Here is an 18966-nt window from a genome sequence, read left to right on the forward strand (position 1 = left end):
CTGGTATGGTCGGTGTAATAACCTCACTGAAGGTCTTATCCAGAAAGATCTCGTTCTCTCGGATGAGCCTAAGGTCCTCGAGTTCTTTCATCAGCGCTGCAATATCGGTCAATAGCTGAATGTGCACACACTTTCCACACATATACGAGCCAGACACACCAGAGCCGTTGACCTCCCACATCAAGCACGTAGCACACTGAACCAGCTGGGCAGTCATGTCTTCACCCTCTTCAACTGTGGTGTAATCACTTCACTCAAACTTCTTGTCAAAGATTCCTGAGCTGAAGCCTCACTCTTCGATCCAAACTTCCTTAGACCCTCTTTTTGTGGCAAGTCTGTGGACTCTTCATTTAGGATAGAGGAGGAGGGAGGGAGGGAGACCCTACTTTTTAGGACCTGGGGTCACCCACTCTAATAGCAATCACTTACCTTCCCGACCGGCTTTGCACTCCGCCTGAACTTCCGCCCAGCTCCCGCCGCTCTCTGCTGCGAAAAAGCTTGTCTCTGCTCTACTGTTAATATAATCATGTGGTTCTCATCTTGGCCTCAACTCCACCTTACTACCCACTCTCCATAACCCTTCAACCTATTACTAATTAAAGATCTACCTATTTCTTCTTTAAGCTTAGTCAATGTTCTGGCATCCACCTTAATCCGAGATAATGCATTCCACAGATTCATGACTCTTTGAAAGAAGTAATTCCTCCTCATCACCTTTTTAGATTTGACACCCATTCTCCTAAAATTAAAACTCAGTCTAACTTCTGACTTTATTCAGCATTTCCTGCTTACTTTGAAATTGCAATGCCGAAGTGAGAAAAGAGTCAAACCTAATGATGATGCCCAGAAAATCATTCAACCACTATTGACAGTTGCAACAATTCAATGATTCAAGGTTCACAGCAGTCCAGATCATATAATACTCACCTACATCAACAATTATTCTTTGTTAACAACATAAAGCGAATTGTTTGACTCAACTAGGTACCTGACCATATTATACCTGACAGCTAAATCCTCTGAAGTGTTACTCGAATTCGAATGTCATTGGCACTTCATCAATCCCAGGAGAAAATAAATACATTTGATTGTAAGACTGAGGAATTTAATGTTAGCTATGTTACAAAATTACATTGAAGCAGTCTATGCATTTTCTCTTTCTCTGACAATTGTTCGATAAAAATACTGACACATATAATTTATTTCAGAGTTCAGCGAAACTACAAGAAATTCTTAACCTTTTATCTAATTGTATGTTTTGTTGGGAATATGTTTCCTGTGAAGTAACAAATTATTTCAATATTAAGTGCTAACTATGAGGCTTATGCAAACTCTGCTTTATCTGTTTATCCTGTCTATCTGTTGCAGCTGAAGGTGCATGTGGCGGGACATTGCGTGGTACCAGCGGAATGATTTCCAGTCCATACTTCCCGTCAGAATACAATAATAATGCTGACTGCACGTGGACTATCCTGGCCGAGCCTGGAGATACTATTGCACTCATCTTCTCTGATTTCCAACTTGAAGATGGATATGACATCCTCGAGATTAGCGGGACTGATGCACCAACAATATGGCAAGTACAGTGATTGTTGTCGTATTTTTTTTCAAAGGGCCAAGTAATTTATTTCATAACAGTGCACAGTGCAGTTCATTTGGGGTGATGTTTACTTAAAATAAGAATCCACCTTGGAAGTATTTTAAATATTTCCCACCAGATTGAATTGCAGATGGTTTTAGGCCTGTTGAAGATTGCAGATAAATTTATTTGAAGGCATGCATTGTTTTTAAAACATATGCAATGCAGTATTTATTAATTAATTTGATGTAAAAAATCAGTGAGTTAATCAGATTGATTCCTTTCTCCAGTTGTCATTGTGGTTTCAATCTTGCTAGTTGTTGTTGAATTCTGATTGTTGAGAACTGCATAAGCAGTGAAAACTCTTCCTTGTACACTGACAGATCAAAGTTACAAAAGTTGTCACCAGTAAAATGTGGGCTATTCACCTTGAAAGTCCAATCATATCAATCCTTCAAACTTGGAATCTCCTGTTGCATCTTGTCAGGGACAGCAATCTGTGCCTAAAATCAATTGTTTACTTTTAAGGGTTGGCTGTTGTCACACTGCAAAATCCAAAGCTTTACAAAATCATGTGGATTTAAAATCAGTTTTCCACCTTTTGTATGATGGTGCTGCCGCAGAAGAAAGGCACTCCCACAATCTGTGCTGCAGATAAACTTCAGGTAAAGCTCTGGGCTAAAGCTAAGGTTGTGTTTTGTTATTCTGTGTGTCTTCACAAAGCTCTGTAAAAATAAACCGCCTTAAGGCTGGTTTACACTGGCATTACAGAAATCTGAAATGGAATCAATGCTCTTTCTTGTGTGAGTATATCTGTGATGTGTGATCTGAATTTTGTTGCTGAGTGAAATGAATGCTTGTTTATAATCACATTTTAAGATAATATTGCAGGAGATTGAAAGTACGTTATGGGGCAATCATGCAGATTTCAATTTTCCAGTTGGCCTCAATTAGAAATATTAATGAGAGTAATTGGGAAAATAATGCAGTGAAACCTTCCAACTACTCTTCAGAAAGTCAATTGAAGAGATGTTTTCAAACAGTGATCATTAAGCGGCACTTTGTTCACTGACAGCTCTTTTCATTGAAATTCTTGAAGCCAAGTAATTTGTTTAAATAATGCACGGCTTGTTTGTGCAGGTGTTTTTTTTTACGGAAATAATCTTGGAGGAGATTAATGTAATTATTTGCCACCTACATGATTTGCAGAGGATTTTGGGGGCCTGTTGAAGATTCCAGATAATTTTTTGCGTGCTTGCATACATTTGAAAATAAAATCTCCCGGAAAAAAATGGGCTGTTGATTTGTTAGGCCATGCGGAAAGTGGCTGTTGACATCTGTTCAACATTTTTAATAACAGAAGTGGCTCTATTTCTTGTGGCAGTCGGATGATCGCAACTGCTAAGCTTTTACATATATAGTCTGTTCTGACAATAGTTCCATTGTCATGCGATCTAGCATTATGAGAAAATCGCATAACAGCAGCATCACTTAAACCAATGCTACCGGAATCGCATTATAGCCAAGATAGGTAAGGAAAGTTCACATTCTACAAATAATGGTCTAATTTCTTCAATCACGTGTAGCCAATTGGAGTTGAAGAAATGCACGTTATAGCAGAACTGACTGTAATCAGAAAGGTGGCAATGTTAACATCATTGTATGAAATAATGAGTGCCATGTTGCCTGTGAACTAACCTGGTTTACCTAATAAAACAAATCATGCTAATTAAAGAAATTTATTTTATTTACATCTAGAAGGTGAAACTTCTGGATAGGCTAAGCTTACTTTTCTGTTACTCTTGTGAAAGTGTTAAGCATGTTCCTGAACTTCATAACCGGACATCTCTTCATATTTCCATTTGGATTTTTTTTTTGTTCGGCTCTCCTTTTATAAAACGTGAATTAGGTGACATTTTTCAAAGCACTTTTGAAAGCGGCATGGAGACGTGAAGTTTAAAGATGGCTTCATGTTTAAGGATCAATATCTGTCAGAGGAAGGAATCAGGAGCTGGGTTCAATACCATGTTGCAAAACTGTCTCCAGCTCCACCTTGTAGGAGCAAATTAGTGCAGATGCTGGAATCTGTACTGAAAACAGCAGATGCTGGAGATCGCAGCAAATCAGGCAGTATCCATGAAGAGGGAGCAAGTTAACATTTTGATTCTAGATGACTCTTGCTCACAGCTGAAATGGAGTATGGAAGGGGCAGCACTTATACCATATTTGGGCGAGGGGGTGGGGTGGGGGGAGGTGTGCAATGGCAGTGGTGGCGTGTAGAGTCTGGCAGTTAGACACACCATTATCCTGCCATTCTCACATTCTGATCACTTAATTTGAACTATCAACATCTTTTCTCCACCAGCACTCTACACCTCACCATCGCCACACCTCCCGTCAACTATAGCATAAATGCTACCCCCTCCACACTTCATTCAGCTCTGATAAAAAGCCATCTAACTCAAAGCATTAGCTTGTTCTCTCTCCATGGATGTTGCCTGGCTTGCTGTGATCTCCAGCATTTGTTGTTTTCAGTCCATCTCCACCTTATCTTACAGCACAATCTGCATCTTAATAACTTTAGAGAAGGGACTGGTGCCAGATTAGTGACTAGTAGGGTGTGGAAATGATGAAGGAACATCATGGAAGTGGGCTTGTATCAGCAGCCATTGCTGTGGCTGCTATTTGTGTGAGGGGAGTTTGCCCCTGATTGTCATGTCTCCAGTGTTGCTAGGGCTCCTTGACGATGCACTCAGTTCAGCTCTTTTGTCCAAGTTTGAGCCAAAGATAATAATGAGGTCTGGAACTGAGTGGCGCTAAAGGAACCCAAACTTAATGATAGTAACCTCCTCAATCACTTGGCTGAAGAAATCCTGTGTAATATACTGAAGTCCTTTCAAAACTAAAGGAGAAACCACATCAATGCACAACCTAATTCTGGTGCTTATCTCTCATAGTTATTTGTGAATTGGTTTCCTTTAGTACCCGACCACCTAATTAATACAGGCAGTCACTCTCAATAATGGGATAACTCAAGTTGGAGTGAGGTGGAAACTCTATTTTGCCTTCAAAATGCAATCAATAGGGAGACTTGTGCTGTTTTTATTGTATGCAGGAGGCATATTGCGTGCATGGAGTGCACTACTTTCAGCAGCTCCGCAGTTGGCACACAAGGAGCTTACTGGGGAAACCAATTCTTAGCCGATTATGGCTTCCCAATGAGAGAAAAGGGTTGACGCCTCTGGAGTAAAATGGAATAAGGGTTTTCGAAAGTAGAGACATGGAAGGAAGTTATTAAAGCTCAAAACACACAGGGGATTGCAGAAAAATGTTGCATGCATGAATGAAGTCCCAGTCTGTTTTTGATCTTTCTGAAATTCAGAATGACTGATCTCTAACTCTATGTGAGTGGAAATTTGTCTTTCAATTTTTCTCTTTCTGTCATTTATTTACTGAGGTGGAGCAATGATGAAAATAGGCCCACTCAGTACATGATTTTTTTTATCAGTTGAATATGCTCAGCCAGAGGCCCTATTGCTTTCGAGACTCAGAGACACGTTAGGAAGTCTCATGTGTTTCTAGATCAATAAGGTTACAAATGGGTTCAGTCTGTCCCTTTGCCTCCTCCTTCCTTTAACAAGGCCCACCCCTTTATCTTTTGTGGTGTTTTGTCTTCTCAGACTTACATGTAAACGTATTAATGATTGCTTTGTTAAATGCTAGGGTCTGGAAGTGGTCAGAAGAAATGGTCTATGTCGGGGGTGTTATTTCAGTTGAGTCGTTTAAGCTGTTGCTAGTGATAGGTAAAAGGCAGATTTTGTTTGTGACATGAAATTGTTATGTGAAAAAGAAAATGAAGGATTGATTATATGCCACAGTGTGATTGTTTCTTGTCCTTTCAGTTATTTGTCTTTTGTGATTGTGTTCTACAGTTGCTAATATTTCTACAGGCATCTGTTTACTTGTTGGATAGGTAATTCAGGTAACCAGGGAACGTGAATAGGCCATGTATCTGTACAGAGCCTCACTTTACACTGAATTGTCTATCCCAGCATCATGGCTTTCCCAGATATTGGGAATTCAAATAACTGAGACATATATTTTGTGTGAGCCGTGAGTTAGTTATTCAAAAGGCTGCAGGTTTGGAAACGATGGCAGGTGCACGTTTAAAGCAACAGAGGTTATTTCAGTGTGCCCACCCATCGCAGACAGTTTGCAATTTTTAAAAGGACAAGCAATGGAAGAGGTGGGAAACCCAGTTGCCAGTATTACTGGCCCCAAACTCCAAAAAGAGTTTGTTCAGGCACCTGTCTAGTGTAGAATGGAATTTTAAAACTGTATTTTGTTTAAATTGAACAATTTGATCCACTTAGCGCTCAGCTATTAGGTGAATTGAGTGGCCAAATAAAATATCTATTTGTCATTGTGATTTGATTGCAATACCTACCTTTGCCTGTGTGAATGCTAGACATTCATATTTTCTCCCAGGTCTTTCTCACTCATGTTAATAAGAGAGCTGGAAACGCACAGTAGGTCACACAGCATCCGTGGAGCAGGAAAATCAATGTTTCGGGCAAAAGCTCAAATGAATGGCTTTTGCCCGAAATGTTGATTCGCCTGCTCCTCAATGCTGCCTGACCCCCTGCTGTGCTTTTCCAGCACCACACTCTCGACTTTGATTTCCAGCATCTGCAGTCCTCGCTCTCTCTAAATTGCAGAGCTGCAGAGTCCCTTCAGTAGTGTAGCAACAGGCTCCAATATGGCTGCTGCCTGCTTTTGCTGCTGGTACCAGGCAGGAAGCTCCTGCCTTTCACTGATCTTACATCCCAGTCATTTAGCTTATCAAAAGTTTGCAATAGTGTCACGAACGTGATGTAACCAAAGCCTGGGGTTCGTACCAGGAATTTATCCCACCACAATGATATGACACATGGTGCTTGCTTGAACCTCCTTCCGTGTGGTTATTACGGGTCTTGTGGTGCTTTACTTCACTGAAATATTAATAAAATTAGCAGCAGCTACTTGGTTTTACTGCTTTCTTTACAAATAAAACATATTGACGAAGTTTTGATCATACATGGTGATTTCAAAATCACTGATTTGGAGGGACCATATCACTTGGATGTGGTTAATAAACTGATTTGTAGCAATGTCAGGGGGTTTAAATTAAAACTGACAAAGCATAACATTTGAGAGGATGGTTTTATGGACATTAAATCAGAGGAACCTATAATACTATTTTCCTATTGACCATAGTATAAGGTGGATTGGTGGATTTCTTTATAATGTTAAATGTCTGAAACATTTCTAACAGACCTGATGGAATAAATATCACAGAGGATGTACAGAACAATATGGAACAAATTAAGAAATCCACTTTATCAGACATGATAGGTAGTGTTCTTGTGTGTAAATTAGGCCTTTCACATACAAATAGAGGACCAAGATGTCATCTAAGTGTCCTTCAAAAAATATTTTCTCCATAAAACTGCTAGAAAGTTGTAGTTCAAAAATCAAATGTTTATATAACATATCAGTCTGCTATGTCTCTGATAACCTTTAAAACAAGCTATCCACCTATTTTCATTATTTGTCTTGATTTAGACAGAACATGGTTGATCCATTTTACCAAAGCATTTTATGGATCCGCTCACAGAAGAGTTTGATTTGCTCCTGATAAAGAAACGAAAGACACTTGTCCAACATGATAAATGGAGGTTAAGTATCCAGTTTTAATCTGGTTCTGTGAGGAAGGGGTGGGTGTTTGCGAAGATGGGTCCAAATGCTGTCTTTTAAATTTTAATGCCTGGACCTCAAACAGCAGGAAAGTTTCAGCTATACAGCAGACAGGGGGTGTAATGTAAACTGCAGACCAAAATCTAACAAGTAGATCATTGTAATCAAGCCTGCCGAGCAGGGTGGTGCTGTTGTCTGGCACATTGACCTCTACATTGCAGAGGCTGAGCGCCAGCTCTCGGACATCTCCTCCCACCTCTCCCAGACTGTGACCTCACCATTGATCACCATACTATTGTGTCCACACAGTCACTAATTTAATTTCATCTGGTGATCTCCTGCCACTGCCTCCACGATCATAGTCTCCCAACCCCTCGCAGCACACTTCTATCTCCTTCCCAAAATCTACAAACAGTTCGACCCAGACAAACGCATTATTTGTTCCCCCCAGAATGCATTTGTTCCTCCTCAACATGAGTTTTTCGCTTCTTATCCCATTCCCTTCTCACTTACATCTGCAATTCTTCTGATGCCATCCAGCGGTTTCGGAATTTCCAGTATGCAGGCTCCAGCCTCCTCTTTACCATGGATGAGCAATCCCTTTTCAGGTCCATCCCCCAACAGGATGGTTTCTGGGCTCTCCGCTTCTTCCTGGAAAATAGACCTGGAACATTCCCATCCACCACCAGCCTCCTCCGCCTGGCTGCGCTCATCCTCACTTTGAACAACTTCACCTTTAACTCCTCCCACCTTCTTCAGGTCTAAGGTGTGGCTATGGGTACCTGCATAAGCCCTTGTTATGCCTGTCGCTTTGTGAGATATTTGGAACATTCCTTATTTCAAACTTACTTGGGTCCCTCCCCACGACTCTTCCTCTGTAAACATTGATGACATCATCTGGGGTCCTTCCCTCTCTCGTCCGCAATTGGAAAAGTTTATCAACTTTGCATCCAATTTCTACTCTGCTCTCCCCTTCACCTGGTCCACGTCTGACTCCTCCCTTCCTTAACCTCAGTTTCCGTTTCTGGGTATAGGCTGGCCACCAACATCCACTACAAATCCACTGAGTTGCACAGTTCCCTGCACTGTACATCATACCTTACTTCCTGTAAAGACTGTTCCAACCTTCTAGTTTCTCTGTTGCATCTGTTCTGATGCTGTAAGGCATACGCTTCTACAAGGGAATATCTGAAATGTCCACCTTTCTCCTCAACCAAGGATTCCCTACCACCGTGGTTGACAGGACTCTCAGCTGTGTCCAATCCATCCCCTGTACTTTGGCCCTCATGCCTTCTCTTTCCTCCCACAGCAACAATAGGGTCCCCAATCCTCACTTACCACCCCATGAGCATCCATGTTTCCATGAGCCACTGTTTTCACCATCTCCAGTGGATGCAATCAACTGACACACATTCCCCATCCGCTTGCTTGGCAGTCTTCTGCAGGATTGGTTCCCTCTCTGGTCCACTCCTTCTTTAGTCACAACGTGTCCTCACAGCCTCATGGCATCTTCTCCTTCAATCGCAGAGTATGTAACACCTGCCTGTTAGCTTGCTCCCTCCTCACCAACCAAGGCCCCAAACACACCTTCCAGATGAAGCAGCACCTCAACAACTTCAATCTAGTTTCTTGTATTTACTGCTCACAATGTGCTCTCCTTTACACTGGGGAGACAAAATGCAAACTGGGCGACTGCTTTAAATTCAAGTTCTCTTTCTCTCTCAGGATGTGACACAAGAGGATCTATGTTGTGTATTTGTCTGTTAAAAGCTTGCACATCCTTGACTGAAGGTTCCTTTCACTTTGGAAGAATGCAGTCAAGGACATTTGTGCAACATTTCTGTCATTATCAGCTCATTTACCAAGATGAACAAGCTGACCCCTGCAATATGATGAGTGCAAACCTCGAATTGTTCTCATGCAATGTCGCATCTGCCTTTGAAAATAAATGTAATAGCCAGATTTGTTCAATTTTGGCAACAACCGCAAAGATACATGGTGAAATAAACAGGGGAGACTGATAAATGGAGCTTGTTGGCCTCTGTTTGAAGATCCCGTCTCTGAGGTCCTTCTATTGAACATAAAAGCACCTGAAGTGGTTTCTATGTAATGATGATGGAACATCTTCCTCTATCTATCAGGCAGCTAAAAGCGAGATAGCAATTTATCATTTTGTTCCATGTTACCTCCTTTGATGCTTTAACTTTTGTGAAAAACAGTCAATGAATAGTTGATCCGATCCTTAATGATGGATAGTGCAACTAGTGACCCAGAGCAATGACCTGTAACTGAGCATTTTTCTGAACACTTACAAGTTGTCTGGTAATGGTTGTAGCACTACTGGAGTTGATTGTATAGTTCCCATCTCTATGAACTGAAATTAGGAAAAAGTGGTTATCCAACCAATTGGATATCAAATTCTCTTCAACAATTTCTTTACAGATTGAAGATAGTAAAGGAAATACAGACATTCTCTCAGTTTTGTTCATAATGTATCCTGTCCAGATGTTGATTCACCTGATAATTAAGTGACACTGAACATAAGGCAACTGTTTCTGATTTAAGTATGAGTCAATGTCAGGTTTCGATTAAATTTAAAAAAAAATATTTTCTGGATAATTGTGGCAGCGAGACCTATTTGACAAGTTACTTTACAGTTGAGCATCATGAAAATAGAATAATTATGGATATAGGGCCACTGACCAAGGCACATTTTGACTGTCAGTAAATGTAATGTAATTTGGATTGGACTTGAAAAGTTACTTTGGAAATTTTCCATTTTCACTGTTCCTATTGTGCGTAAATAATTAATCCATCCTTCAATTCTAAGCAGAGGAAATGTTTTCTATTCTTTAATAGCATTGCATGACTTTTGTCACCATATAATTCAACCATTCCTGACTAGTTATAACCACGACCTTTGAAAATTCTAATCAGAATATTTATTTCTTTGAGTTAGTTAAAGCTGTCACAGAATCTTTATTCAGTCTGATAGTTCGAAAGCTGCATTTGCCAGATTTATGGAAGAAAATGAAGTTCTAATGTAGCTGTATAAAATTCCTTTGTCACGCCATTTTAGACAGTCATTTGTAAACAAGTAAATTTGCTTTCACCTGGTACCATTAGAATTCTTGTAACTGCCTATCGCACTTCCCAGCCATTTTTTGAAATGTCATCAATTAATTAATGCTACAAGATAGAAAGGTCCCATGAATAACAAAATGATAAATAACTAGATAATTTTTACTGGTACTGTCTGTTGGGGGATGATTGTTGCCAAGGACTTCACCTGATGAAGGAGCAGCGCTCTGAAAGCTTGGGATTTTAAATAAAACCACACAATACCAGGTTACAGTCCAACAGGTTTATTTGGAAGCATGAGCTTTCGGAGCCCTGCTCTTTCATCAGGAGCAGTACTCCAAAAGCTAGTGCTTCCACATAAAACTGTTGGACTATACCTGATGTTGTGTGATTTTTACGTTTGTCAATCCCAGTCCAACATCGACACCTCCACATCATTGTTACCTCAGACACTGAAACCACTCTGCTATGAAGAGTATCAGGAACAGCTAGGACTTCTGTTGAATTTCTTTGCTTAAAGATCATGAGCTAGATTTTTCCCCTCCTGACGCTGAGCAAAACACCCCCTGCCCACTGCTCCTTGGGAGGCTGGAACATGAGAAGTGTAAGGCTGCAACTTCAAAGTTACTCGGCCATTCCTATCAAATAGGAGAAAGTGACGACTGCAGATGCTGGAGATCAGAGCTGAAAATGTGTTGCTGGAAAAGCACTGTCCCAGAGGTGATCTCTGAAACGTTCCGCAAGTAGCGTCTCCCCAATATAGAGGAGGCTACATCGGGTGCAGCAGATGCAGTAAATGATGTGTGTGGAGGAGCATGTGAAATTGAAATAAGTAATTTGAATTTCTGCTGCAAGTTTAAATTTCTTTTCCCAAGGTGTTTACCGAGAGTCAGATGAGTTCAGAAAGGCTGTGGGAACACTGGCAGGTAAGCTGGTTTGCGAAAGTCTGCTGCAAAGTCAGGAACCGTTTGACAAGTAATTTGAAAAGCTCTTGTTATAGTTTTCTCGCAGTCTTTTGTGTTAGGTTTTTATAGCACTGAAGCCAACTCATGATGATATCATGGTATTGTACATCACAAATCATAAATAGCACAGTATGGGCAGAGTTGCAACACACTGGAATGAATGTGAGTCTTGAAAGCACATGAACAGACAAATAATATAGATTAGTCCTTCCTTCATGTAACAATAAATTAGAGCTAAGTTTAAAAAAAAGCTTTCACCCTTGCTTCATTCTTCCAGTTTGTCAATATGACTTAGGAGCTATATCGTAGGAATGTTCATCTTTACAGCAAGCCACATTAAAAAACTAGGCTACAGTCAGGAGTAATGCAGTCAGTAGGTGAATCCACATGTAGACTGCTGAGTTATTTCTTCTGCATGTACAAGCTTGACCAATAGATTACATGCAGCTTCACATTTGAATCTTCCTTACTAATGACCATATTCGGGTCAAGTTGAACATCTCTATCATTGCAAGTGTAAGAAAGTCTAAAGCAAGAAGATACCTTATTATCAATTATGCCCAGGAATTTACAGGAAGTCTTAATCTGCGTCGTGAACAGTCAGTATGACCAACCATGGGATAATGAATCTGATCGATTTCTTTAAATGGGGCTGAAATCAACAAAGACAAGACAAAGAAAAAGATGGCTGCATAGAAATAGCAGCACAAGAAGAATAACGAGGTACTACATCAGAATCTGAAGCTCCTTTGAGTTTGAGGAAAGGTATCCCTCAGGGACTCTGAGCTGCAGTACCTCAGGGAATCTTATAAAACACACTCGAAGAAAAGCTTTCATATTGCAACTTAAAATTGTGATTATTTCAGACTTGTGTACAAATCACAAGACATAACAGTCCTCTTTACATCTCTTTGTCTTGTCAAAATAACTTTATAGGCGTGGAAAACTATTTTGAAGAAAGCTAAACATGTTGCAATTTTGTAAAAGTACCAAAATCTCATGTGAGTTCTCTGATTTTTTGAAATGGGTACTGCAACAGTGGGAAATGTTTCAAATCCTATTTTGTAATTCTCAGGGGAACATCCAGCCCAACCTCTGCAATAATGCACCTCTCACATATTAGAGTGATGTAAGTATGAAAGGTAGTTCGCTGAGCTTGAAGGCTTGTTTTTAGACATTTTGTCACCATACTAGGTAACATTATCAGTGAAGTGCTGGTGGTATGTCCCCCCTCCTTATTTGTGGTCTTGGCTTCTTAAGTGATATGTCTTAGATATTTCTTAGAGTGAAATGTCAGCCTACATTGTCACTTAGGACTTTCAGACTCAGTGGTAAGTATATTACTGTTGCCTGAAGCCAGAAAATAAATAGACATATACTTTGTTAAATAGTAATTTGGAGAATCACATAACAACACATTGTGTGACCATTAGTAATATTGCATTGTACAATCTCAACAGAATGCAGATATTACTCTTGCCATAATTAGTGGATGTCAATTGAACTAATTTGTGTGATGTTCTTCAATAAGCTATTTTCACAGAAGATTTACCCACTTAAAATGTCTGAAATAAAATGCAAACTTCAGAATACTATGCAAGTGTAATAAATCCAACAGAATTATATAAATTGAATGCAGAGATCACAATTTTTGTTAAGTATTACCAGTTCACATAATTGTTTATGCTTCATAGAAGCAACTTTTTGTTTAACAGGACAGTGTTTAAAATAATGGGCTCACACCTTTGCATAAGTAAAAGTGATGTGGAATAGTTAATGTAGAAGTAAAGAAGTAAGTTTGAAACTACAAACATAATCAGTATAATTCGATGATATGTTTTCAGTACCTTGTGAGAAATAATGAAAATTGGTAGCACCAAAGTCAATATTAATTTTTGTGTGTTGTAATAATGTAGCTGTGTGATCTAGACTAACAGATGGTTAAGATTATACTGTTAAATTTCTACAGGTCAAAGCTAATTGAGCATAATGTCAATTTTAAATTAGTTAATTAAGTTTTATCTAATTATTTTTGTAGCAAATTATGGCTCCATTGGAAACAACATGTCTGATTTAAATTGATATTATTCAGGTAAGAATGGGATGTTGAAACAATGCAAAATTGTCTTAACTCTCAATGATAAGAAATGGAATGCCACTCATACCTAGTGTGGTGCAACAATGCCACCTACTGGTGGCATGCAGAAAGGTCACATGACAAGAATCTCAGAATTGATAGGTCACAGCAAGTCATCTGATAATTGCTTATAGATGGTATTACCGGGACCAGTATACTATAAATGAGACCAGTTTTAGTAACTCTTTGATATTTGCTCATGTGGATTGTTTTGTCACATGTACAAGTACCTAATGTGGCAGGTACGAATACGTTGGAGGACAGCTTGCGCTCCTGGGGTGGGGAGATTGGAACTGGTAACAGCACATGACATAGTAATGTGGTGCCCTGAACCCCACTGGCCTACCACATCCATTGGAATTAAGTTCTGGGCAGAAAGATTCAGAATCAACCTTCCCATCCCAACTGAAGTCCTTTAATGGCCACTTGAAGACCAGTTAAGGGTATCAGTCCAATGCTGTAAGGTGTTATGATATGCAATATCTCATTGGTAAATCTATGTGTTCATTTCATAAACTGGGCCTGGGTCCCTAAATCAATGGCAATCAGTGCTTGACCAAGGAACTGTCTATAGGACAGGAGTGCCTGCTGTGAGCCAGAGCCCTGCATTTGCTTCTGACTTCCCTTCCCCCTTCTCCCCACAGCACCAATGCCCTACTCCCACAAATCCCTTCACTTGCACTTCTGTGATCCTCAATGTTCTTCTGGGAGAAGCCATGACCTTCTCAATGATGCTAATGAATGCGAGAGCTGCTCTGGTTGACCAATAGCTTCAGAGTCCAAAGGTTGCACTTCCAGGTGAAGTTCCCGTGGTGACCTTGTGAATGCTAGATTGCCATTAGATTCAGTCCTAAGAGGTCAGCATGAGTTTCTCACTGGCTTACATTATGGAGCCTATGCATGTTATGTCTGCCTTTCTGTGGGTCAGGTCTTTGTTCTAGTGCACTTAAGCCATATCCCTCATCTCTTTCTCTGACACTTTGATGACGATCTCAGAGTTGTTTCCTTCAGCAACTTTTGTTTCATTATTCCATACTTTCCTTCCTTTCACATGGTCCTGACTCTTCCCATCTTTTCCTCAATTTATCTATTTCTATTTCTTGGAATAAGTTATTGAACAATATCTTCGAGACGCCCATTGATCCCACAGCTAACTTGACTACAGTTTTTTCCACTCCACTTCCTATTTTGTAGGAGAAAGTGAGGATTACAGATGCTGGAGATCAGAGTCAAGAGTGTTGTGCTGGAAAAACACAGTAGGTCAGGCAACATCTGAGGAGCAGGAAAATAAGCCTAATTCCTGATGAAGGGCTAATGCCCGAAACTTCAATTCTCCTGCTCCTCAGATGCTGCCTGAACTGCTGTGCTTTTCCAGCACCACAATTCCTATTTTGTGTTCATTTTGATGACGTGGTCTCCTCCAAAAAGGCAGGTGAAATGATTGTTTTGCAGAACCTCTTTGTTTAGTTCCCAGACAGGACTGAGAGTTTCTTGATAACCTGTATTTTAATTCCCAGCTCCACTTCCCATCTTACCTCATTGTAATTGGCCTTTTGCAGTGTTCAACACAAATTCGAGGAGCAGCACTTCATGTTTTGATTAAACACATAAAAAGAATTTGAACTCAAAATTGTTTTCAATAATTTTGGATCATTCTCTCTGCTCCCACTCTATTTGTCCCTCCCTGTACTTTTGAAAATTATTTTGTTTTTGCACAGCAGCTATTGGTAATGAATATATTCTTTCTATTTACGCATTATTTCTGTCTGTCTTTTCTTTTCTATTCCTGTCCCATTATGTGACAGACAGATCACAAGTTTTAAAATGAATTTCCCCTTCTCTTCTCACCACCTGTCCACAAACAGATTGAGATTTTTTTTCTTTTTTCTTTTTTAAACAGTGGCGGCAGTTTGCTCCACTCCCATTTTCTTATAGAATCTGATTCGGTAAAGACCACAACGTACTTGTGTTGTATTAAAGTAGGATTTATTTTAATACACTCTTAGATACAGGTGTGAGGTTAATCATTGCTACATCGGCAGACTATCAAACAAATAAGGAGAAATTGAGTTCAAAAAGATAGAAATCATTTAATTATTAGCAAGTTAAGGACAAAACAACCAAGGGTTACTCATATAGAAATGTCACTACTGTAGCGATTGTAATAAGGTCAGCCAGGTGGACCTCATGGAATATGAATTACCTGACTGGAGCTGTTTATCTGGTTCAATCAGGGAGTCCTGGCTGACAGGTAAGAACAAGAGTGTCAAACTCCTGTTCATTCTAAGAGCTGGCTCTGAGGGAGCTGTTTCAGTGTTCATGTGTAAGTAAAGGGTGACTTGGTGACAGGATACCAGTTTCAGTGGAGTTATTTCATTTACTTTTAAGACAGAGTTCAAGAGTCCAAAGTTAGAATTTGAGTACGCATTAGTTGTCTGGTTTGCTCCAGAATTATAGGTAAAAATCTCTTCTCTTGAACATTTTTTCACTGTTTTTCTGAGGCATATTGCTGAAATATAACATCTGCTTCATTGGTTTGTTGAAAGAAAATTGATTCCTTACAGAGAGCACAAATATATGTTGTTGACCGCATTTTGCAGGCTCACTGCATCTCCTCTGTAACCAGGATTTCAGGGTTTTGACATTGTTTGTAGTTGCTATTTTGAAGTTTGTATGGTTAAAAAGTGGTTTAGTTCAGTTCTTTCGCAGTCATGCAACCAAGTTTCCTTATGGAGGACACAGGGACTGGAAAGTGATGCAACCAGTTACCATCAAGACAAAATCTTGCATTGCAGGTAAACAATTGTCCATGGCTCACGCCAAAAATTTAAATGGAAAATCATTAGCACATCTCTTTACACAAAAAGTATAACTTGTAATTCTGTTGTGTTGAGTTTTTTTTTAAAAATGGAGACCAACTGTCACTGTAGCATTTGATAATACAATAGTCAGCATTACAATCCTATCAGAAGGTATAATCAACGAGGCAAAGTGAGGACTGCAGATGCTGGAGATCAGACTTGAAGAGTGTGGTGCTTGAAAAGCACAGCCAGTCAGGCAGCATCAGAGGAACAGGAGAATTGATGTATAAGCCCTTCATCAGGAATTCCCAAAATGTCGATTCTCCTGCTCCTTGGATGCTGCCTAAGCGGCTGTGCTTTCCCAGCACCACACTCTTCAACCCAATGGAAGATATGTGAAACATTAATTTTTTTTTCACTTCAGACAAGCTTCTGGAATGTTACTTCTTTGACTATTCAAATGGCTTTAGTATTCTTTATTGGCTGGTTAATATGTTCTTTATCGGTTACTAAATGCATGTGTGTATTTTTAATCCATTGGTTACACATCACCATCCTCTTTGACTTTGTATTTTCTTTCCTTTTGTTGTTTCATTTCTCCTGGTTCCACCGTATCTCAAACCTCCCCTTTAGCTTTCTTCCAGTACTCTCCTTTCTGACCTGTACTTGCTTAAAAGCTATTACGTTTCTTCCTTGCTTCAATTTTGCGAAATGCCATTTACCTGAACTGTTAACTTATTTCTCTCTCTTTCCCCTCAGTTGTTGCCTGGCATTCTGAGTATTTCCAATGTTTTCTCTTTTCCATTGAAGGATTTCAGCATCGGCAGTATTTTGCTTTTGCCTCACTTTGTTTTATTTTCCAGTGAAAGCTGTCCCAATGTTGCAACATTAGTTTTGAATGTTCTTTGGAGAAAGGAGTTGCAAGGTTGGAAGGAGCACATAAAACTGAAATGATCATAAGTCACATTGACTTAGCTTAAAGAATACTGGTAACTTGTCCCATTTAGACTCACTGGGAAGCATGGCAGATGGGAAGTGAGATGTGCCATGTGAATGATAGATAATGAATTCACGAGCCTGCACATTTTAGTTGATACTTTATTCTTAAATCCAAATACTTCAGTAACTGTAAGTTTACGGTGCAGTTACGGTGCTTTTATTCAGTATCACTGAACGCAACAAATGCTATCTTATTGGCTTAGTTGTGTCCTTCAAAATGTCATGTAAGCACATCTGCTGGCATTTGAATGCTGTATCATGCAATCTGTGATATTGAGAAATGTTGAAGACAGTTGAACGCTTAGTCTGGATTTAATCTTGATTGCCTAGATATTAACTGGCACTTGAGCAATGTAAAGAAAGGGGGATCTGCCAAGAAGGTTTTGAATGTGCCTTCAGAACCCCTCAGGTTTACTTGATGCAAATCTCTCATGTTCTCCTGTTGCAATCTCCTTGTTTTACACTAAGTTTATAGCACGATGGTTAAATCTTAGAGCAAAATCTGGAGCATGAAGTGCACATTGATATCATTAAGTATCAAACAGGTTCAAAAGAGGCTACACACGTATATGCTTGCATTCTAAGTACAAAATTGAGCATTTTCATTGCAGTATACCATTGCTGCTGTTGAACTGTGATGTCTCCACTTAGCCATGTTCACTTACTTCTTTAATATGTCATCTAAGGTATCCAAATAGTTGTTCCCCCAAAAAAGGACAAGTTATTTTACCCTTCAGGGCACAGATACTGTTGAGACCCTTAACTTCGGTATGTAGCCTTGTTGATCACGTAATATTTGTTGTCATTTTCTTTTAGCCTTTGTGCGTTAACTTGGCATGTGAGTAAAATCTATTCAATTGTCTTTTGTTTTTAAAATAACAGCAAGCATTGCATTTTCTGCTCACTTTGTTTTTGCTTGAAAACTGTCAATGTTCTTTGAAAATAATTGAAGTATTTATGTGTGCAGTGCCACACTGGGTTTGATGTTGAGTTAGATAACCCTGCAAGCTGCTATTGACAATTGAAATATATACAGCAAAACATAAAAGTGGAACCTGCTTTTTAAAACTGCTGCTCCTAATAAAACTGTTAACTTGCCTCATAAATCTAATACAGTGATAAAATGTTTATTTACTCACAAAATGGTTAGAATGTGGAACTCAGTACCAACAGAAGCAATTGAAACAAGCAGCATGTATTCCTTCAGTAAAGAAGCTGGCATATGTGAGGATAAGGAGTCAGAAGAAAGGCTGAAATTATGATGAGGCAACATGTTACATCCAAATCCCAAGCAAGGTTCCCCAATTTGTTTTGCTTCTAAATGAGATACCCCAAACTGAAAGAGGAGGGCTGTGCGTTGTGGTGGAATGGTGACTCAGTGGTTAGCACTGCTGCCTCACAGCGCCAGAGACCCGGGTTCAATTCCTGCCTTGGGTGACCGTCTGTGTGGAGTTTGTATGTTCTCCCTGTGTGTGTGGGTTTCCTCCAGGTGTTCTGGTTTCCTCCCACAATCCAAAGATGTGCAACTCAGGTGAATTGGCCATGTTAGGTGTATTAATTGGGGATAAATATAGGGTTGGGGAATGGGTCTGGGTGGGTTACTCTTTGGAGGGTTGGTGTGGACTTGTTGAGCTGAAGGACCTGTTTCCACACTGTAGGGATTCTAAT

General features: G+C 39.7%; 1 protein-coding gene across 1 annotated transcript in view; it reads left to right on the forward strand.

Moving 5' to 3' along the window:
- The window catches only part of LOC122548600 (CUB and sushi domain-containing protein 1-like), a 2366391-nt gene that overhangs the window by 1119698 nt on the left and 1227727 nt on the right, over positions 1 to 18966 (forward strand). Inside the window, exon 5 of the mRNA XM_043687435.1 lies at positions 1369 to 1576. Coding sequence (XP_043543370.1) covers positions 1369 to 1576 — 208 coding nt within the window. The remainder of the gene's footprint in view (positions 1 to 1368; positions 1577 to 18966) is intronic.

Source organism: Chiloscyllium plagiosum, chromosome 3 (genome assembly GCF_004010195.1).
Source record: "Chiloscyllium plagiosum isolate BGI_BamShark_2017 chromosome 3, ASM401019v2, whole genome shotgun sequence".
Lineage (NCBI taxonomy): Eukaryota > Metazoa > Chordata > Chondrichthyes > Orectolobiformes > Hemiscylliidae > Chiloscyllium > Chiloscyllium plagiosum.